The sequence below is a fragment of the Takifugu flavidus genome, chromosome 2 (assembly GCF_003711565.1).
Source record: "Takifugu flavidus isolate HTHZ2018 chromosome 2, ASM371156v2, whole genome shotgun sequence".
Taxonomy (NCBI): Eukaryota; Metazoa; Chordata; class Actinopteri; order Tetraodontiformes; family Tetraodontidae; genus Takifugu; species Takifugu flavidus.
The window spans coordinates 19,359,308-19,381,722 of NC_079521.1; the positions used below are offsets into that span (position 1 = coordinate 19,359,308).

The 22,415-nt window shown below is 46.5% G+C and overlaps 1 protein-coding gene across 6 annotated transcripts in view; it reads right to left on the reverse strand.

Moving 5' to 3' along the window:
* LOC130521650 (CUB and sushi domain-containing protein 1-like) overlaps positions 1-22,415 on the reverse strand; it is a 326,982-nt gene that overhangs the window by 105,636 nt on the left and 198,931 nt on the right. For all 6 annotated transcript variants that reach the window (XR_008949399.1, XM_057025371.1, XM_057025372.1 and 3 more), the window contains 5 exons: positions 10,876-10,979; positions 9,833-9,945; positions 6,465-6,647; positions 6,185-6,370; positions 2,456-2,596 (listed from right to left, as the gene is read on the reverse strand). Coding sequence is in view for 5 of the 6 variants with exons in the window: in XM_057025371.1 (XP_056881351.1) it covers positions 2,456-2,596; positions 6,185-6,370; positions 6,465-6,647; positions 9,833-9,945; positions 10,876-10,979 (727 nt within the window). In the remaining variant the exon portion in view is untranslated. The remainder of the gene's footprint in view (positions 1-2,455; positions 2,597-6,184; positions 6,371-6,464; positions 6,648-9,832; positions 9,946-10,875; positions 10,980-22,415) is intronic.

Sequence of the window (22,415 nt, forward strand, 5' to 3'; positions counted from 1 at the left end):
AATGATGAATATCAACACTAAATCGAATTGGAATCCCATCTGCTTATCCATTTAAATGTACAGTAAAGCATTCATACAGAGCCTACAGAGGAGCTATAGGATGCAGTCACATGGTGGATGTATTGAGAGGAGGAAGAGGGACGTGAGCATATGAGACCCAAAAGTTCAGCACACAGAGTATGTTAGAACTCCAGGGAGGCAGAAGAGAGAGTTCTGTGGATAAAGCAAAGCTGACACAAGCTTGCATAGAAATATGAAAAAAAACATTCAATCGTATAGAACCGGTCTGAGAGGCAGAGGTCAGCGTATCGTCTCCTAGATAGGGTAGGGTTAGGGTTAGGGTTAGAGTTAGGTTAGGGTTAGGTTAGGGTTAGGGTTAGGGTTAGGTTAGAGTTAGGTTAGGTTAGGTTAGGTTAGGTTAGGGTTAGGTTAGGGTAGGGTTAGGATTAGCGTTAGGTTAGGGTAGGGTAGGGTTAGAGTTAGAGTTAGGTTAGGGTTAGGGTTAGAGTTAGGTTAGGTTAGGTTAGGGTTAGGGTTAGAGTTAGGTTAGGGTTAGGGTTAGGGTTAGAGTAGGGCAGGGTAGGGTTAGGTAGGGTTAGGGTTAGGTTAGGGTAGGGTTAGGGTAGGGTTAGAGTAGGACTAGGGTAGGGTTAGGGTTAGCCCTAGGAATCCTCAAGAGTAGTCTGTGTTGTTTGTATTGGAAAATGATAATTTTGCCTGTCCTGAAATTCAATCAAAGCATCTCTTTTTTTTCCCTAATCATCACTTAAAAAATGTCTTTCTTGGTTTGAGTGTCATATAATTGTGCTGATCTATTGTAACTTGATTTTTGGATCTATTTGGTGCTATTTCAGGGTTAAAGCGGTTTGTTTTCTGGTCAAACGTTGGTGTGAATGTATAGAATTGCAATTTCTCAGCAAACTTTTATTTCTGAAAAGTTTACATGAATGTCTATAAGAAAATGACAAATGCATGCTTGCTAAACACCTTTTGCTGATTTTCAAGGCACTTTACTGCTGGAGAAGCACAATATCATGTACATTTGTCAAAGGTGGCCTCTCAAGCTGTCTCTTTCAAGCTGCAGCCAAGGTCATCGGGGAGGCAGTGTGAAAGTGAAATGGTGCAAATCCACATGGAAATCAGAGGGAATTAATCAGAATCAGTCATGCGGCGCCGGTTCACCCCAGAGCAGATAAACACTGGCTGCAGCATTCAGGTGTAAATCTGACAGCGCGAGAGCGTTAACGACATGCTTCAGCCGAGCAGAACCACTCGTCCTCAGGACAGAACGCTGCGAGGTGCACGCCGATTGTGCTCGTCTAGGCACCGTCCCGTTGCGCTTTAACGACGAGTCTCCGTCAATTACTGAATTTCTCTGTGTGTTCGTAATTTTTTTCTTGCTGCTCTTTACTGAATTCTGCAGAGACAGCCTGCCCCCCCCCCCCAAATCAATGTTTGCAAATGTAGTTGCATAAGCAGCTTAAATGCGAAAAGAATATGTATGTTTTAAATTTAATGTTTTACAAATAGCTCACAGCTATGCAGTGAGTCTCATTTAAACGGAATAATTATCCCAAGTTTTGGCACGTGGACCCGTCAGCTGCAGAAACAGGTGGAAAACGAGCTGAAGGATTTCGTCTGTGCTGGAGAAAAGGACTTTGCTTTTAAAGGCAGAAATTGGCTGGATTAGCAGCGCCAGCTCTTCCGTTCTGGGCTCTTTATTGGTCTACGTTGTGACTGTAGCATTTTCTCGTCCTTGTCCAGCGACCGACCTCCGAAAGTTGCTGTTTGCGACACACAATTGTGGGTTTTTGTTTTTTGGCGGGAGGGGGTTCTTGCTTGCACATCTTCTATTGTAGCTGCTCTGGTTTTAAAATAAAAGGGGGGGGGGGACTGAATGAAACCCTGCAGGAATAAGAAGAAAATAAACCTTTGACAAGCAAAAATGTAAAGAGTTTATAAGTTCAGAAATGATAATACAGGGAAATGAAAAACGCTTTGCATTCTGAAATCAAAGAATTTTCCTGCTGGATGTCTTGTTTTTTCGTCCTGATAAAATTGGTAAATTGTACAATTTGCTTCTCCGTGTTTTTCTCATGTTGGGAGCTGTCAGCCAGCAGCCCTTCACTTCTGGTTTAACTGATAAATCTGCCTTTTCTCTCAATCTAAAACCAGAATTATCTTCTACTGACTGAAAAATATACACAAGGAATAACTGGATCCATTATTCCGGCTACCGATTTATGTTTGCAGTTTATTATATTGGTCAGGTTAGAACTGATCAAATAAATATTTTTTTTTTTTAAGGACTAAAATGTAGGGCAGTGGAGAGCTTCCAGAAATGTGCCGCCTCATGTGCTCATGCGTTTGTAGGGTTAAAAACTCCCATGTGAGTTAGAAACGAGCACGTTTGGACAGACGGACACACAGACAACAGTCAGAACTCTGTACGTACTGGTGTAGCTGATATTGAAGCCTTTTCCAGTGTTGGAATGATCCGATTGGAATTCCAGCCTCATGATGTGACCGTTGGAGGCCATTTGAGACGGAACGTCTTTTCCCGAGAATGTTCCAAATGTGGTCATCTCCGACAGGCCTTTAAGAAAAGTCAGACAATTAATTCTGTGTGTGTAGCATCAAACCGACGACAGTCCCTGTGAAATAATATTATTAACACGATAATAACAAGACCAATAACATGATAATAACAAGAGTAAAAACACGATAATAACAAGACCAATAACATGATAATAATAACACAATAACACTGATAATAACAAGACCAATAACTATGGGGACTATGGTTGGAGGTAGGGGAGGACTATGGTTGGTGGTAGGGGGGAATATGGTTGGAGGTAGGGGAGGACTATGGTTGGTGGTAGGGGGGACAATGGTTGGAGGTAGGGGAGGACTATGGTTGGTGGTAAGGACTATGATTGGTGGTGGGGGGGGATATGGTTGGTGGTAGGGGGGACTATGGTTGGTGGTAGGGGGGAATATGGTTGGTGGTAGGGGGGACTATGGTTGCTGGTAGGGGGGACTATGGTTGCTGGTAGGGGGGACTATGGTTGCTGGTAGGGGGGACTATGGTTGGTGGTAGGGGATGACTATGGTTGGTGGTAGGGGAGGACTATGGTTGGTGGTAGGGGGGACTATGGTTGGTGGTAGGGGAGGACTATGGTTGCTGGTAGGGGGGGACTATGGTTGGTGGTAGGGGAGGACTATGGTTGCTGGTAGGGGAGGACTATGGTTGCTGGTAGGGGGGGACTATGGTTGCTGGTAGGGGAGGACTATGGTTGCTGGTAGGGGAGGACTATGGTTGCTGGTAGGGGGGGACTATGGTTGGTGGTAGGGGAGGACTATGGTTGCTGGTAGGGGAGGACTATGGTTGCTGGTAGGGGGGGACTATGGTTGCTGGTAGGGAGAGACTATGGTTGCTGGTAGGGGAGGACTATGGTTGCTGGTAGGGGGGGACTATGGTTGGTGGTACGGGAGGACTATGGTTGCTGGTAGGGGAGGACTATGATTGGTGGTGGGGGGAATATGGTTGGTGGTAGGGGGGACTATGGTTGGTGGTAGGGGGAATATGGTTGGTGGTAGGGGTGACTATGGTTGCTGGTAGGGGGGACTATGGTTGCTGGTAGGGGGGACTATGGTTGGTGGTAGGGGATGACTATGGTTGGTGGTAGGGGAGGACTATGGTTGGTGGTAGGGGGGAATATGGTTGGAGGTAGGGAGACTAGGTTGGTGTAGGGGGGGACTATGGTTGGAGGTAGGGGAGGACTATGGTTGCTGGTAGGGGAGGACTATGTTGGTGGTAGGGGAGGACTATGGTTGGTGGTAGGGAGGACTATGGTTGGTGGTAGGGGAGGACTATGGTTGGTGGTAGGGGGGAATATGGTTGGTGGTAGGGGGGACTATGGTTGGAGGTAGGGGAGGACTATGGTTGGTAGTAGGGGGGACTATGGTTGCTGGTAGGGGGGACTATGGTTGCTGGTAGGGGGGACTATGGTTGGTGGTAGGGGAGGACTATGGTTGCTGGTAGGGGAGACTATGGTTGGTGGTGGGGGGGGACTATGGTTGGTGGTAGGGGGGACTATGGTTGCTGGTAGGTGAGGACTATGGTTGCTGGTAGGGGGAATATGGTTGGTGGTAGGGAGGACTATGGTTGCTGGTAGGGGAGGACTATGGTTGTCCTGTACAAGTTAGTTCAACCTGAATGTGTTTCACATCTGTATTGCAGGACGATTTTATTGACTTGGGTGAAAACTGGCATGTTCCCAACACCCGTAACCTCCTCGGGGGGCCACAGGATTTTAATGAATGGCTGATTTGGACAGCACTGTAAAGGTGTGCTCTCCTTAAAGACATCTTTTTGTCGCTATCGAAGGACCCACTGTGTACCAATTGAACGGCCCAAAAACCATTATGGCTCCCCCGTAGCCCACAGAGCTGTAACCATGCATCACCTCATTTCTGTGCTCGACGTCTGTGCCGCTGTATAGGACCATTTACCGCGACAAATGGTGGAGCGCTTTTTGTTTAGAAGAATGCGCTCTGGTGTCGACGGCGCTCCCCGATGATCCAATCGGCAGTGACAGCTCCGGTGGGGAGCGTAATAAAACCCAAAAGGGCCACGGAGAATAGAACCCAGAGGGCCCGTATCTGAGCGCTGTGGCGGACACATAACTTCACATGCACGTATGGTAACGGAGGGAGGCTGAGGTGTTTGAGGAAGAAATCAACGGCACCAGCGAGTAGCTCGTCCCAGTTAGGATGAACCACGTGAGGTCGACCGGCCCGATGCAGCAGACCGACCGGTTCTGTCTGATGGAGGCGGACACAGACTTTGTTTTGAACTGTCAACTGATGCTGTGAAGCTTTGGGCACGAGCAGCTCCGGCTCACGTAACGCTTGAAGGGGTGAAAGGCTGACCGGGAGCAGGGCAGAGCAGGTGTGGTGGGTCCGCAGGTGTGCAGCAGCAGGAGGAGCAGCAGCTTCACCATTGTCCCACCAACAGAAGGAGGATCAGATTTATAGCTCATGTCAGGAAACAGATCAAACGCTTTCCAATCTGACACGATCCCACTTGAGACGACCTGCCAGCCTGAACTTGTCCACTTTAAATTGTTCTCTCTGTTTTTGACCCGTAGAAGGAGAGAAGGAACAAAGTGATCCCTGGTCCCTGTGTGAGCGTCTGGGCTCTCCAACATTTAGTAACTCGCAGGAACATCAAATGTGCATCTGGCCAACACTCATCTGGACACGTCGGTGTGTTGAAACGCCAAATCTTTTTAATTATTGATTTTCTGATCTGTAATCAGTTGGAGCTAATGTAACCTGCTAATTTAAGGTTAACGATCTTCCTATGAGAGAACGCTTTGACAATACAACTCATTTGTGGATCTTTTATGGAGTGAATTTTCTATAGGGGGATTTATGATCCACGCAGTCTTAATTGTGCTATAGGGTGATTGAGTTGGGAAGTGTGAGGCTCTTTGTTCGCTAGCAGTTCAAAAGCTTTGTGGCTCATTCATTAGTGCTTTGATGTGCATGAAAACAGGACTGGAAACAACTGGAGCATCACCGGCTGAAAGATGACAAATCCTGTTGTGTCATTAAAAGGGAGAAGTGGAGGACGGAAAAGGCTTTAGCACAGAAGTAACAACAGTTATCGGATTATTGGAGTGCTTCTTCTTTAAAGAACGTCTTTAAATCATCGTATATTTGATGCTGAATATTTCCTTTGATCTGTCATCTCATTGGGGTGAATTTTGGAGCCTTTAAACTGATTCCTGATCTTTGTGCTGCTATAAAGCTCTCGCACTCCTGAAGACCGACCCTTCGTTAACATGGAGCCCACATTGATCACGTTTCCTAACGAGCAGCTGTTCACGATGGACAGAAGTCATTCCCTGATGGATGAGGATCCCAGCTGCCACAAACGCTGCGCTCATCCCCTCCATTGGCGTCGGACACTTTCATTTTTGATAACTTATAAGGAACAAAGAGATGTTTCTGGGTGGTGGAGACCTTTCAACTGCTGCATACGCCAACGAGACGTGACGCTCAAACCAATTAAGGGTGCACGTGGTTCACTTTGCTAATTTACACGTGCATTTCCATACAGGGGGAGAGGAATCAGCACAAACATATCAGCAGAAGAAAGGAAGGATCCACACACCTTCATCTTTCACCACCAGCCAATCAAACTGTGGCTCCAGGTCGAAGTCGGAGAAGAGCAGATGGATGCGGCTGCCTGCCTCAGAGATGATCAGCCACACACAGTTCAGGTTGTTGCCGTACTCCTCCGGGTAGTTTGGAGAGAGAATCGTCCCGGACGGAGCCGTGAAGTTGAAGAAACAGGAGACTGGAAGCATCAAGGGAGGAAATAGACACAAGAAACAATCAATAACCAACAACAAAGGAACGAAAGAAGGAGCTTCACGGTAACGTGCACGTACACACGCAGCTTGGTTTATTGCCGGACCACTGGTTATTGTGCTGACACGTGATGGTTCTCTCCCCCACCAGTTCAAAGGCCGACTGACAGGAGAAGGTCAAAGCGTCGCCGTGCTGGAAGCCATCGCCGCTCCGGTGGCCAAACGCCGGCACGCCAGGGTCGCCACATCCTCCTCGCTCAATTTCTGCAAGGCAAAAGACACAGAGCTCCGTGTGGACGTGTAGCTAGCATAAACGTTCTGGCGCTGGAGCCTGAACCTCCGGTGTCGGACCCTGACAGCGACTGGTCCAGCCACCTGTGGAACTCCTGTCCTCTCACTCACAACTGCTGACACCAGATACAGGTGTAGCACACGTTCCTGCTCCTCTGCTACTGGCGTGAGGGCCGGTCGGGGACCGGCCACCGGTCTGGCACCGGCCACCGGTCGGTCCAGTTGTTCTGGCAGACGTTTCCTCTCTCAAAGTGCTCGTCTGCCTGTCGCCTCGTTAAAGTTTGACATTCGATCAGACGTCACACATCCTCCATCAGGTCCTGGTGGAGCTCAGATACAGATCAGGGTGAACAGTGTGTGTGCGTGTGTGTGTCTGTGCGTGTGTGTGTGAGTGTGTGTGGGTGTGTGCGTGTGTGCGTGTGTGTGTGTGTGTGTGTGTGTGTGCGTGTGTGTGTGTGGGTGTGTGCGTCTGTGCGTGTGTGTGTGTGTGTGTGGAATCAATACTAAAAGGCTGGAATATAAAATGATGAGGAAAGATTTGAGTCTTTTCTCCTTTCACCATGATTCTCCACGTTTTCTCTGGTTCTTAATTTCCAAACGTGCCCCTAACCTAACCCTAACTTAACCCTGACCATAACCTAACCCTAACCTAACCCTAACCATAACCAAACCCTAACCATAACCTAATCCTAACCTAACCTAACCCATAACCTAACCCTAACCATAACCATAACCTAACCCTAACCCTAACCATAACCTAACCCTAACCATAACCCAACCCTAACCCTAACCCTAACCTAACCCTAACTTAACCCTGACCATAACCTAACCCTAACTTAACCCTGACCATAACCTAACCCTAACCCTAACCTAACCCTAACCCTGACCATAACCTAACCCTAACCCTAACCATAACCTAACCCTAAACCTAACCTAACCCTAACCCAAACATAACCTAACCTAACCATAACCTAACCATAACCAAACCCTAACCATAACCTAATCCTAACCTAACCTAACCTAACCCATAACCTAACCATAACCAACCCTAACCATAACCATAACCATAACCATAACCTAACCCATAACCTAACCCTAACCCTAACCATAACCTAACCATAACCTAACCCTAACCATAACCTAACCATAACCAACCCTAACCATAACCCAACCCTAACCATAACCATAACCTAACCCTAACCATAACCTAACCCTAACCCATAACCTAACCCTGACCATAACCTAACCATAACCTAACCCTAACCCATAACCTAACCCTGACCATAACCTAACCATAACCTAACCCTAACCTAACCTAACCCTAACCCTAACCTAACCCTAACCATAACCTAACCCTGACCCATACTGCTGAGGATCGGCATCGTCCTGAGGTGTCGGTCAGTGTGGGTCAGTTATTGCATCCATACACACACTTTGTGGCAAATTAGCATCTTTTTAGTGGATAACAGGTCACCACAAACCGCTGGAGGCAACAGACCGGCGTTTCAAACAACAGACAGATGGACGATCGGAACAAGTCCTTCATGTCCTGCATAATGTTCAAGTTCCGTATGTTGCAGATAACGTGCACGCTATCCCTCGTGGTCATGCTACCCACTTCCTGGAAGGTCTGTGTCCCAGGGTCCTACACGTCTGTGGAGAGGACGCACATGCTTTGTCTCATCGAACTCCTCTTAAGGGCACGAATGATTAATCTCTGGTCACATGATCTGCTCAGCACCGATATCAGGCAGACAAAGCGTCTCCATGCGCGTTAGCGGCCCTGTTACAGTCAGACAATATTTTCGTTTTTTAAAGTGTAAATGTAAATGTAAACTGTAAACTATATTCCAGCTTCTTGGGTGCAGCAGCCTGATGATTAGGAACAGGCAGAGACTCGGAGAAAAGGGACAATGCTTGGGTTAGCTTCTGCATGGGTTAGCTTCTGCATGGGTTAGCTTCTGAAAGGTTAGCTTCTGAAAGGTTAGCTTCTGCATGGGTTAGCTTCTGAAAGGTTAGCTTCTGAAAGGTTAGCTTCTGCATGGGTTAGCTTCTGCATGGGCTAGCTTCTGGATGGGTTAGCTTCTGGATGGGTTAGCTTTTTCATACACTCTTTCTGGTTGCAAAGAAAATGAAAATTGTTGTTGGCAAGTCTGAAAACTCCAGTTATTCTAGTATGTTCCGTGTGTGCTCATCATTCCTCTCAACACACACACACACGCACACACACACACACACAGATTGTCAAGTGTTACGTAACAGCACAGGAAAATAAGAACTTCACAAAGACACATATTGGGTTTTCCTGTGGGACTAAAGGAAAACTCTGGGGGGGGAACATGATCAAAGTGTGCTGCTGAGTGACGTTACACAAAGTGACAGCATCGCGTACACAAAAGCAAAAGACAACAACAGCGCCACACAAAACACACCACAGGCATCGCTGCAGGTGAGAAGGGAGAAGAGGCTTCTTGTCATTGAATGGCAGCTTTGACGTTCATACGGCAACAAAGGTGCTGCCAGACAGAAGCGTTTCATTAGTTTCTGCACGGAGTCCGAGGGTGCTGTTGGGTCCAACAAAAAGGTCCAACTGATTCTAGGAGTACCGGCCTCTGCACCAAACAGCAACCTGCACTTTTATGAAAGAAACTGTGAACAAAAGATTTGCTAATACTGGATTTTGTTCATTTCATTTAATACTTGATGGCTTTTTTGGTTGGCTAACAGGATCTGTGGCCTTGGTTTCGGGCGCTAACGTCGTTGTGTGTGTGGGTGTGTGTGTGTGTGTGTGTGTAGGTGTGTGTGGGTGTGTGGTGTGTGTGTGGGTGGGTGGGTGTGTGTGTTGTGTGGGTGTGTGGTGTGTGTGTGTGTGGGTGGTGTGTGTGTGTGGGTGTGGTGTGTGTGTGTGTGGGTGTGTGTGTGTGTGTGTGTGGTGTGTGTGTGGGTGGGTGGGTGTGTGTTGTGTGTGTGTGGGTGTGGGTGGTGGGTGTGTGTGTGTGTGTGTTGTGTGGGTGTGTGTGTGTGTGGGGTGTGTTGTGTGTGTGTGTGTGTGGGTGTGGGTGTGGGTGTGTGGGTGGGTGGGTGGTGTGTGTGTGTTTTAGCGCCAACATCACCTGAGTATTCACTTATCCCTAAAAAGAAGGCACAAAAGGACTGACCTTCATATTCTGCTTTGAACCCAGCGGAGCCAATGGTGTCGTCTGACTGTAGGTGCAACCACATCTGATTGGACAAGCTGACGATGAGATCAGGAACACTGGACCCAGTAAGTCTGCAAAAAACAGTTTGTGAGGTGTTTCCACCACCAGAGCTAAACTGATTCAGGAAATTAGTTGTATCTAGTTTTCAAATTATTTCTCATTTCTCATTGCCTAGCTCCCCAGAATTAGCTCCCTAGAATTAGCTAAATAGAATTAGCTCCCTAGAATTAGCTAAATAGAATTAGCTCCCTGAATTAGCTCCCTAGAATTAGCTCCCTGAATTAGCTCCCTAGAATTAGCTCCCTAAATTAGTTCCTGCCATTGTGAAACTCCAAAATCAAGCAAACCAGCGATGGTTTGCAGAACTGCTGTGAATAAAGATGGTTTGAGGTTAGTTGGGGCAAAATAAAATATGCCATTAAGTTACCAATGCAAATGTAAAAAGTACAAGTTACTGTAAAGTACAAAGATATCGTGATTCTCAAAAGACACCGAGCGGAAGCGAAGAATTCCTTTTTTAGGCACTTGCAGAAAGTTCCAAGCAAACGGGCCATGACTGTTACTTTAGTGAAAGATTAAGAGTAAAATTAAGAGTAAAGGACCTTTAATTCCATGAGAGTGTGTTTTCATCCATGAGGCACAAAACTACAGCGTAAATGAGATCATCATCATCATCTCAGGCAGAGACCCTTCTCATGACCAAGGGTGGGTTAGGTTAGGGTTAGGGTTAGGTTAGGGTTAGGGTTAGGGTTAGGGTTAGGGGGTTAGGTTAGGGTTAGGGTTAGGGTTAGGGGGTTAGGGGGTTAGGGGTTAGGTTAGGGTTAGGGTTAGGGTTAGGGTTAGGGGGTTAGGGTTAGGGGGTTAGGGTGGGTTAGGGTTAGGGGGTTAGGGTGGGTTAGGGGTTTAGGGTTAGGGGGTTAGGGTGGGTTAGGGTTAGAGGGTTAGGGTTAGGGGGTTAGGGTGGGTTCGGGTTAGGGGTTTAGGGTTAGACGGACACTCACACATAGAGCACCCTCCGGGTGTCGCCGATCTTCCCTCCATCTCCCACCGTCAGCGTGTCGTAGCCCCGCTCCAGATCAAACTCCTCAAATGACAGCTTTATCACCTAGAAAGAACGGACACAAAGGAAGGGTCAGCTGACCGGGATGGCACTGAACGCATCACCATAATATAAAAACCAGGAAATATAAAATGGAAATTGATGGTCACAGTGTCGAAGAAAGAGGTTCTTGAAAAGTGAGAACAGAAAGCGGGTGACTGGGCACCCCTGAAGTTCAGCTCCATGAAAAAATGGAATGAATATGACACACGGAGGTCAGCAGGGAGAAGACCAGCTCGAGAGGTCCCCACGACACCTGACTCCCCAGGAAGTGTTGAGATGGGAGGATAACTAGCATCCACCATCTGATGTGTTCCTCAGTCAGATCTTGATGTTAAAGAAGAGTGAATGTTGAAAAGAATTCAAACAAAGACAAGTGGGAGGATCTAAGGAGCTTAATTTCGTCTGATGGCACCAAAGTGGAGCTTCTGACCACTGCAGCAGGTCATCAGAAACCCCTCACGGCCAGTGAGTGATGATGGCAGCAGCATCACAGAAGAATATCCCAGAACACAAAAGATATAGGAAAAATGGTTGTTTTACAATCTATGATGATCTAACTGTGTGAAGATGACATCTCAGAGGTCTGAGAAAGTGCTCCAGTGTCAGCTGTGAGTCTCAAGTGTCTGATGAGAGCTCCAATGTCACACGGCTGGACCGGAGACGATGGAGGTCCAGCTGGGAAACCTGCCTTCATATTCTGTACAGCCTGTTGCATGAGCGGCTGTTTTAAAGTCAGGCCATTATTCTCTCCATCCAGAGCTGCTCACAGCTCCCCGGGGAACACAGGCCACGCCCTTCTGCTGTTGAACATGTTCATGTTCTCCTCTGTGATTGCACTGCATCATCAGTCTGAAATGCTGTAATGTTGCTCTTCTCTTATTTGCTGCTGGTCCATTATTTATTAGCTGTATTTTATACGTGGCAGCAGACTGGTGCTGCACCAGAGCTCTGAAATCAGCCCTGATCTGCGATATTGTGGCTGTGAATCAATCACATGGAAATCACACTTCAGTGAGGAGAGGAACCTTTCCGCAGGTGATACGGGGGTGGAGACCATCTCAACACGCCACAACCAGCAACGCATAACGAAGCCTTCAGCTGTGCGTTGTCAAAAATAGAAATGGCTCACAAATGTTCAAATAATGCAAAAGGATACGGAAGCTTGTCACGGATTAACCGGCAGGAATAGGACAACCAATACCGGCAAATATGGATTCCAACACAAGTGTCTAATGTTTAACTTTAAAAGAAAAAATAGCTATTATTGACAGATGTTACATTTCAAATGTGTGTTTCTTTTTTCTAGCCAAGACGACTGTGGAGAACATGAGAAGCATTGATGAACTCAGTGTTGTTTGTGTGACCTAAAAGGATCTAATCTATGAATGTGCTGCTTTATTGAGTGTATTCGTTGAATTTCACACACATGAACATTCTCATAGAATTAATAAGCAAGGCTGAGAAGGGACAGAGGACCACAAAGACTGGAGGACATGAGACGAGCTCCAGCCTGGAGAGGAGCTTCCACAACTCAGCCCAAGCCAGTAGGTGAAGGATCTGGATCTGGATCCGGATCCGGATCTGGAGCGTTTACACCCAACATCAAAGAAGGAACAAATTCATCCACACAATTATGCAGATGGCTGCCTATTAAAAGCAGCCCCCAGTAGACCAGCCCCCAGTAGAGCAGCCCCCAGTAAACCAGCCCCCAGTAGACCAGCCCCCAGTAAACCAGCCCCCAGTAGAGCAGGCCCCAGTAGAGCAGGCCCCAGTAGAGCAGGCCCCAGTAAACAGCCCCCAGTAAACCAGCCTCCAGTAGACCAGCCCCCAGTAGACCAGCCCCCAGTAGAGCAGGCCCCAGTAGACCAGCCCCCAGTAACCAGCCCCCAGTAGACCAGCCCCCAGTAAACCAGCCCTCTTGGATTCCCAACAGTTCATTTTGAAACTGAAAATCCTCTTGAAAAATCTTCCAAAAAGTTAAAGAATTCCAGCTGAATTGTCTCAAGCCGAGAATCATCTTCGAACTAGATGACTGAGAACATTCGACTGGATACAAGGCCCAAGGCTCCAGGTTCAAGGCTCCAGGTTCAAGGCTCCATGCTCAAGGCTCCAGGTTCAAGGCTCCAGGCACCAGGCTCAAGACACCAGGCTCCAGGTTCAAGGCTCCATGCTCAAGGCTCCAGGTTCAAGGCTCCAGGGTCAAAGCTCCAGGCTCAAGGCTTCAGACTCCAGGTTCAAGGCTCCAGGCTCAAGGCACCAGGTTCAAGGCTCAAGGCTCCAGGCTCAAGGTTCCAGGCTTCAGACTCCAGGGTCAGGAGTTCCATGAGTGTAACATTGATTTTGTGACACTCTTTGATCCAGTCATTTTAAAGACAAAAGCAAAGTCTTTGGTCAAAAAGCATCATGGGGACAGAAAAACTATTTCTTGACAATCAAACATGAGAGATACTATAAATCACAAAACTCCTTTAACACCTTTATGTTATTTTTTTCTTAAATGTTTCTGTAAATTGAAAGATTTGATTTTCAATGGCAAGAGCTGCCTCCAAACTGTGAAAAGAGGTGTTGCTTTCCCTCCTCATGGCATCCAGGACGTAGCGGACGCAAACGTCAAACTCTTGTTGAAGGATTTGAAGAACTAAAGAACTGTGTGAAGCTCCAACCAGCAGCTGCTTTCAATTTGTGCCACATGATTTCCAACCTGAGAGAAGCTCGGCTCTAAACGTGGCTTTGTTGGCATTAATGGCCGTCATGTTGGTGAGCTGAGGGGGGAGGAACTGGTGTCAGGAAGAATTCTTTACATACTAACATGTTTTTACTGTCAAACATGATGGACAAGAAAAAACCTGCTGAGAAAAGAAACAGTCAAAGGAACAAATCATGTTTTAGGAGAAGTTAACAAATAAGCTGCCCCCCTCTGACAGGTCGCGCTGCAGTTGCTGCCCACAGAAATCGTTGTGATGTTGATTCTTTTTGTGCGAGTCACGAAACAAGACTTGTGGTTTTGGTGGGTTGGTTCCAGATGCAGGAGTGCTGTGAGTAGTGGCGTGTGATGGAAAACAAGGCTATCAAAGCTGAAAGAAAAGCCACCTTCTTTAAAGGTGCGAGTCTCTATTGAGACGCAACCTTAAAACAGGAGGATTACAAGAGAAATGTGCCTCTTTCCTCGGTGCATGTTTGCATGTGCTGCATATGAGTGTCTGGAAGGTCAACACTGGACCTCGTAGCAACAGACCTAAAGCAAGGAACTAAAACATTATCACACTAAGACCATTAGCAGGGAGCCCGGCGCTGTTCAGTAGACCCAAATGGGCCCATTTAGAAAAGCATTAGCAGCAGTCTGCCACCCCAAGCTACTGTACGTTAGATTAGCTGCTTTAAAATAATGACAGGAAAAAGGAAGGAAGCAACAAAAATGTACAGTGTAACTATGGTTCCAAGTGTTACTGCTGACAGCAGACCCAAATTGACATTCACCCTGAGGACAAAGGTTGTGGGATTCTTTCCCTCCTGATTTGTTTTTTCTTTAAACATAAAAAAACATTTCTAATAAATGGCAGATGATGTTGGAAATGGAGGCCCCAAGAAGGGTTAGGGTTAGGGTTGGGTTAGGGTTAGGTTAGGTTAGGTTAGGGTTAGGGTAGGGTTAGGGTTGGGTTAGGGTAGGGTTAGGGTTAGGGTTAGGGTAAGATTAGGGTTAGGGTTAGGGTAGGGTTAGGGTTAGGGTTGGGTTAGGGTTAGGTTAGGGTTAGGGTAGGGTTAGGGTTGGGTTAGGGTAGGGTTAGGGTTAGGGTTAGGTTAGGTTAGGGTTAGGGTTAGGGTTAGGTTAGGTTAGGTTAGGGTAGGGTTAGGGTAAGGTTAGGGTTAGGGTTAGGGTAGGGTTAGGGTAGGGTTAGAGTAGGGTTAGGGTTAGGTTAGGGTAGGGTTAGGGTTAGGTTAGGTTAGGTTAGGGTTAGGGTTAGGGTAGGGTTAGGGTTGGGTTAGGGTAGGGTTAGGGTTAGGATAAGATTAGGGTTAGGGTTAGGGTTAGGGTTAGGGTTAGGGTAAGGTTAGGGTTAGGGTTAGGGTAGGGTAAGGTTAGGGTTAGGGTTAGAGTAGGGTTAGGGTTAGGGTTAGGGTAGGGTTAGGTTAGGTTAGGGTTAGGGTAGGTTAGGGTTAGGGTAGGGTTAGGTTAGGTTAGGTTAGGTTAGGTTAGGGTTAGGGTTAGGGTAGGGTTAGGATGGAACCACAGCGGAGGTTTGGGTCTCCAGGGAGGAGGGCGATACTCTCCGGGTCAGACAGCAGACATAGAAAATGGGAAACGAGGCCAAAGACAGCTGTCAGCAATTGCCGCCAGAACCCTTCAACCCGTTTACAGCTAATACGGACAAATGTTTTGCATGTGCTTAACAAATAAACCGGTTCAATACGACATCAAGGATACACCAACAGACTTTATGAGAGGATGCAACATTTTATTGATGCCACAGACAGATGGTTTTAGCAGCGGATGCTAGTGCAGCACTGACATGCCCCCCTTCCCCTAAAATAAAGCCCACACAGCCCAACTGGTGCTGCTGAGTCACCAGTGAGCCACAGCACCAGGGAAGGAGGGGGTGACAAAAATATAAATCCTTAAAGCCATCGATCCATCTGTCAGTCTTGCTCGCCATCTATCAGACGGCAGCCTCTTTTATCATATTATGAGGAAAAACAAGATCTTTTTATTACGTCCCTGCAGCCCCAGCTACACTGCTAAATGTTCATTTGCCTAATGTGGCACTTCAAGGCAGATCTTTATCTACATTCCTCAAGTTCTTCATGCTCTCAGTCAAAGAACAGCCTTCTTACAGAAATGTAATGTTGCGCAGCTCATGGATTTAAGATTTGTTAATATTTATTAGGAAAATTCCAACACATTTTGGGTGAGTTAGTATCTACCAGACAATAACAGTGGTCAGTGGATGAGAAGCAAGAACACAGCCTGGGAAAGTCACCAGTCCATCACAGGACACACATGCCTCGGGGGAATTTTTGAGTCTAAAATCCAGATGGAGAGACTTTACAATACAAAATGAAGTCGAATAGTTAATAAATAAGATATAACATAAGTTCATGAAGAAATGTTACAGTTCAGTCTTATTTAGTGTCTTTGGAGCACTTTTCCCTGTAGCTCCCTATAGCCCTCTGTAGCCCCCTATAATTCCCTGTAGCTCCCTGTAGCCCTCTATAGCTCCCTATCATTCCCTATAGCTCCTTAGAGCTCCCTGTAGTTCCCTGTAGCCCCCTATAGCTCCCTATAGCTCCTTAGAGCTCCCTGTAGTTCCCTGTAGCCCCCTATAGCTCCCTATAGCTCCTTAGAGCTCCTGTAGTTCCCTGTAGCCCCCTATAGCTCCCTATAGCTCCTTAGAGCTCCCTGTATCTTCTAGTTCCTTCTGGTGCCAGAAGTTGTGATTTTCCAGAAATCACATTTTTATTGGAACTAGTTTATTACAGTCTGCTCTAAATGTAATGGCCTGTTGTTTGGTGTTTTTATTTTTATATTTCATTTTACTTTTAATACTTTTACTTTTGCAGCCTGTTAAGAACCAATTCATCCAAATCCTTTTGCTAAGGTTGATTGAGCCAAATCATCAGGTCCAACACCCCAAAGCTGCCCCCCCACTTTGGGAAAGGTCGTCAGCGTGTGACAGAACACCATCCACCGTGACTAACCCTAACCCTAAACCACCGTGACTAACCCTAACCCACTGTGACTAACCCTAACCCTAACTCACCATGACTAACCCTAACCCTAACCCACCGTGACTAACCCTAACCCACTGTGACTAACCCTAACCCTAACTCACCATGACTAACCCTAACCCTAAACCACCGTGACTAACCCTAACCCACTGTGACTAACCCTAACCCTAACTCACCATGACTAACCCTAACCCTAAACCACCGTGACTAACCCTAACCCACTGTGACTAACCCTAACCCTAACTCACCATGACTAACCCTAACCCACCGTGACTAACCCTAACCCACCGTGACTAACCCTAACCCTAACCCACCATGACTAACACTAACCCTAACCCACCATGACTAACCCTAACCCTAACCCACCATGACTAACCCTAACCCACCATGACTAACCCTAACCCACCATGACTAACCCTAACCCACCATGACTAACCCTAACCCTGCATCTTATCTCTACATGGCAGATTCATGTAGGAGAGAGCAGCAACAAGCTGCACACATACAGCATGAAGGGTGCACGAAAGGCCACTGCTCAGTGTTGCCATGGATCCACAAGGAGGCTTCATTGACTTATCCAGTGAGTTCATTCCCTACACTAGTGGGCCATTTAACTAATTACTTGTCCAACTTATCATAAAAATGTTTTTATGTGGATACTTCTCAGCCCATTACTGATTCACACAAGTAAATCAAGACCTGGATTTTCTGAACTCCATGAAAAGTCCAGTCATCCATTTTCCCTTCCATCATTTTTAAGCCTTTGAGGGGAATTCTGTCCTTGTTCAGACATACAACCGACCCTAACTCCTATCTGACCTGGATTTTTACAGACCCTGGAAAGAAACATTGTAACTGTGGGATGTTCATCACAACACAAATGGAACATTACATGAAAGAAAAACCATCCACATCTCATGCAAGATGATTGCAGATGTAAATCAAAAGGCTCTGGAAACCATCGGAGCCAGATGGTGTCTGAGCTCAGCTCATCTCGTAGGAAGGATGGAAAGGTTATTGTAGAGGACTCAGTTTGAGTCCAACGCATCTGCAACTTGGCTTTATCCAACCATGAGCTGCAATGACTGTGGCATCATCTACGTTTGCGTTAGATTATCAGATTACAAAGTTGATATTTGTTCTCTTTCCTCCATTTAGAAACGGGGGTGGCAGGTCTGCAACGGTTGCCTGAAAGTGCCCAGATGGGCTCTGTTACCGTCACAACCTCCTCTCCAAATGTGGGCCTCACTTTCAAGTAAACTATCGCAATCTTAAAAAATAACTCCCGTGTCAAGGTGCTAACTGGGCCTTTGAGTGCTGCGAACCTGCTGGCTGGACAATTTGGGAAAATAAACTGGATCCCTGCTTCCAGAGCACCGAGTGCCAGTAGCAGGCTGGGGCTGATGTCCTGGGATTCATCCCCAAATATCTGTGGGGCAAATGGGTTCTTTCAGAAAGTCCATGACAGCCCTGAACTGATGCATCACCTCATGTGGTGGAGGAGAGTTGTGCCAAACAAGCGTGACCCAGGGTCATCGGGCGCTCAATAGACTCATTTTGTAAAAAAAGGTAGAAGGTCAGAAATGGAAAAACATAGCTAATGCAGTTAATTACAGCAGACAATGGTGTCAAATTCTAGAACATAGCAGGAAAAAAAATCATTAAATTGATATATTGTGATAATTGATTAATGTTTTCTAAAAAAATGGAAAGTGGCAGTTATGTTATTATTCTGTCATTAATATCTCGGGGTCACTTTCTCAACTTGGAAATCCTGTCCTTCCCGGATGTCCATCTTTGCTATTTGAAACCTCTCAACCATCCTGATGTCCTGTGCTGATTCAAAGACAGGCTACTAACGACCCTGCCAACGACTCTCAGGTGACCACTCAGAGCATTAGCATGCTAATGGTCCACAGGGGCTATATTTCCAAGCTCGGTCCCCAGCGAGTTCAGAACTGAAGAAGCCTTCTGGATAGGAGAAACATCTTCAACGAGAAGAAACACAGTCCCGTTGACAGAGAAAACTACCTTGGACACATGTGATGTGGTGGCCATGTGGAGGCAGAACATTAGAGCCAGGCTGAGGCTGGAGATCTGCTTCTACAAGGCCACCATGAACCTGGAGGTGTTCCAGCAGCTGTGGGGACACGAAGGTGTCCTGAGAGACAGTTAGAACTCCCCAACGACTTCATACAATGATGGAGTGACTGTTTAAGATGTTTTATTCTGTTTATTGTAAATTAAAGTGCTGTTAAAAGTCCCTCCCTCTCTCTCCCTCCTCCTTCCCCCTCTCTCTCCCTCTTCCCTCCCCCTCTCTCTCCCTCTTCCCTCTCTCCCTCTTCCCTCTCTCCCTCTTCCCTCTCTCCCTCTTCCCTCCCCCTCTCTCTCCCTCTTCCCTCTCTCCCTCTTCCCTCCCCCTCTCTCTAGGGCAGGCATGGGCAAACTAAGGCCCGGGGGCCACACGCGGCCCGTTAAACGTTTTAATCCGGCCCGCCAAACTTGAAAAATTAAATGAATAAACCTTGTTAATGTTAAATTTTCACTGCAATTCTGGTGTTTTCCCACTAGAAAAAAGACAGTCAGGAGGAGAGTGATGGTGATATCCTGAAGGATAACAGAACTTTCAGTGCTTTAAAATAGAAATGGTTATTAATTTTTTTTTAAAAAGGCACATTTTATTCATTTGATTTTAAGTGTTTTAAGACTCATTCCAAAGTCAGATATTTTGTTGTAATGCTTCTCTTCATTTTCATTTGAAATTAAAGCACATGTTTTCTCCAATGAGGTGAGGTTACCAAAGCACTCCATCCATCCATCTGCTCCTGGTCCGGCCCCTTTGTCAAATGTTGAACCCATTGTGGCCCACGAATCAAAATGTTTGCCCACCCCTGCTCTAGGGTGTGGAAGCCTGGCTCCCATTAGAGCCCGGCTAGCTGTTGGTAAATCTCTCTCTGCCAGGCTACCAGCCAACTAATTCACATTGACTTTAGATAACGATTGACTCTATGTTGCTTCTCGTCCGACCCAGGACGCGTGCACGTCTGGACCGTGCATGTCTCCAGGACGCGTGCACGGTCCAGACGTATATTATGAATATTTATTGTAAATACAGAACCTTTATAATAATTCTTCCATTTTTCATTCATTCTTTTCTGTTCTTGTGTTTCCTGCTACTTTCTTGAAAAGCTTAAAAGGCAAATTATTCCATTTATATCTTTATTTATTACTGACATCAATCTCAGTCAGCTGTCCAAAGTTTAACCAAATCGGATCAGCCATCACAGAATATGTCCCGTCAGCATGAAGGCAATGGGTGTGGGGGGTGGGGGGGGGTATCCACGCGTGAAAATGACCAAACACACTAATCTGGATTAATCAAAAAGAGACAGCGATAATTAGAGGCCTAATGGGCCTCAGGGTTTCTGTGTGTGAGCAGTCGGGCGTGGTCACACTCACCGACCCTCTGACTGATACCGACCCGATCAGCACGGGGGCGCGTCCCCCCCCCCACACACCTGAAAAGGTGACAGCGAACCCAACAACATATTTTGGCAACCTCTGACAGTCAGCAATTAGGCTGGCAGGCAGACTGCGGCCACACAGCCGTGCACGCGCCCACACAGCCGTGCACGCGCCCACACAGCCGTGCACGCGCCCACACAGCCGTGCACGCCCTCACCAACACACACGCACAGAAAGGAAAATCGGGGGCTGTCAGACAGAACAAACGATATCGATTCCACCGCTTTTATTTCAGACATAACACCATGACAACAGACACAAAACCAGCCAGAATTAGTTGTTATCTATTGAAGGTTGTGCACATAAATCCCCCCCCACCATTGACCCCCCCCCCAAAAAAAAGAAGCAACTGAAAAGGCGCAGACATCGATGAAAGCATTCATCTCGTCTCATCGGTGGAGAACATGTTATTGATGAAAGACGTCACCTGGAATAATGGTCAGTGGGGGGGGGGGGGGGGGGGGCAGTGGGGGAGGGGGGGCAGTGGGGAAGGGGGGCAGTGGGGGAGGGGGGGCAGTGGGGCCAAGCTATCACAGAATCAGAGAAGTTTCCAGACACAAATGTCTCCAAAAAGTTCTGCTTCTCAGTTCAAGCACAGACTCTTAAAATATCCTAATCTCGCTGCACACACACACACACACACACACACACACACACACACACACACACCAACCCAGAAACTGAAGATGAGTTTTTATTTCAGAAGAAAATATGAAACGTTCAAAAATAAAGTGACTGGGATGATGATGAAAAAACAGGAGAAGAAGATGATGATGATGATGATGATGGTGATGATGATGATGATGATGGTGATGATGGTGATGATGATGATGATGGTGATGATGGTGATGATGATGATGATGGTGATGATGATGATGATGATGATGATCCAAGTCTCACAGGAAGTGTGAAAAAACTGTTTTTCTTGGTTTGATGATTTGATTTTCCACTTTTTCAGCTGGAAAAAAGTCTATGTGTTATAATGTGGGACAGTATAAAATGAGTTTAAATAAATGTGAAAATGGGGGATTTAACTGTATTTAACAAGACAACAAACACAAAAGTTGATTCAAATATTGGAGTATTTTGCTTTTCAGTCGCTTTGACTCAACGACCTTCAGACCTGGTGTCACATAACAACTCTTTTCTGGATACCTGAGCCTCATTTCTGGTCACAGAAATATTAATTCATTTCTAATTATGAATTCATTTCTAATTAGGAATTCATTTCTAATTAGGAATTCATTTATAATTAGGAATTCATTTATAATTAGGATTTCAGATGTTTCTCTCTTCTGTTTATTCGCCATCTCGACCGCTGCTTCGGTCCTTCGGCCCATTTCTCCCTCCGTGTATGCAGATAGTGACATTCTGCAAATGCCAGCAGCTGTAGCAGCTGATAATCTGTCATTATAAAACCTCAAACCTCAAGCTTTTTTTACACGTGCACACGTGCACACACACTCACACCAAGTCAGGCACAGATGGTAAACAGAGCATCTGTCATAAACTAGGCTGTGTGAATCTATTATGTTTTATTGTATTCTATTATATTTTACATCCCTCAAAACACATGCGCACGTGTGCACGTGTGTTTTACAGCTGTTGTAAAGCACACAGCTTTCTGGAGTGTTCTACATTTTTAGCGCCCTGATGTGGGCTGATGTGGTTCTGGAGAGGTGGCCCAACCGCTCATTCACTCTGGCAAATGAACATCTAAAAGTGTGCGTGCAGAAAATCCATTTCTGGCTGTTTTGCCATCTTTCCTCTCTCTTGTTCTCCATCCTTCGTCTCCAGTGGATGAGAGGCGAGCAGACTCCATTAACATCTGGCTTTAGAGAAAACCACAATGTCACATCAAGGGCCTGATTGGAAATTCGATCCCTCCCTCTTTTTTCTCTCCTCTATTTCTGGGGCTGCTCTTTAATGGTGAAGGAGCGGAACATTCAGCCCGTCTCTTCCCTTCCTCTTTCCGGCGTTCTCTGTAGTGTTCAATGAGCTCAGCGCTATCGTGCGCTCCTCTCGCTCTCCGCCTGTCCCTCGCTACACTCAGCATCTTCAAAAGTTAACATTTTAGACTAATCAAAGGGAACACAGGCATAGAAAGATGGGAAGCGATAGCAAGATGGAAAAAACAGGAGAAGAAAGCCGGGTCGAGAGGAGATGAGTAATAATAATAGAATAGAAAGG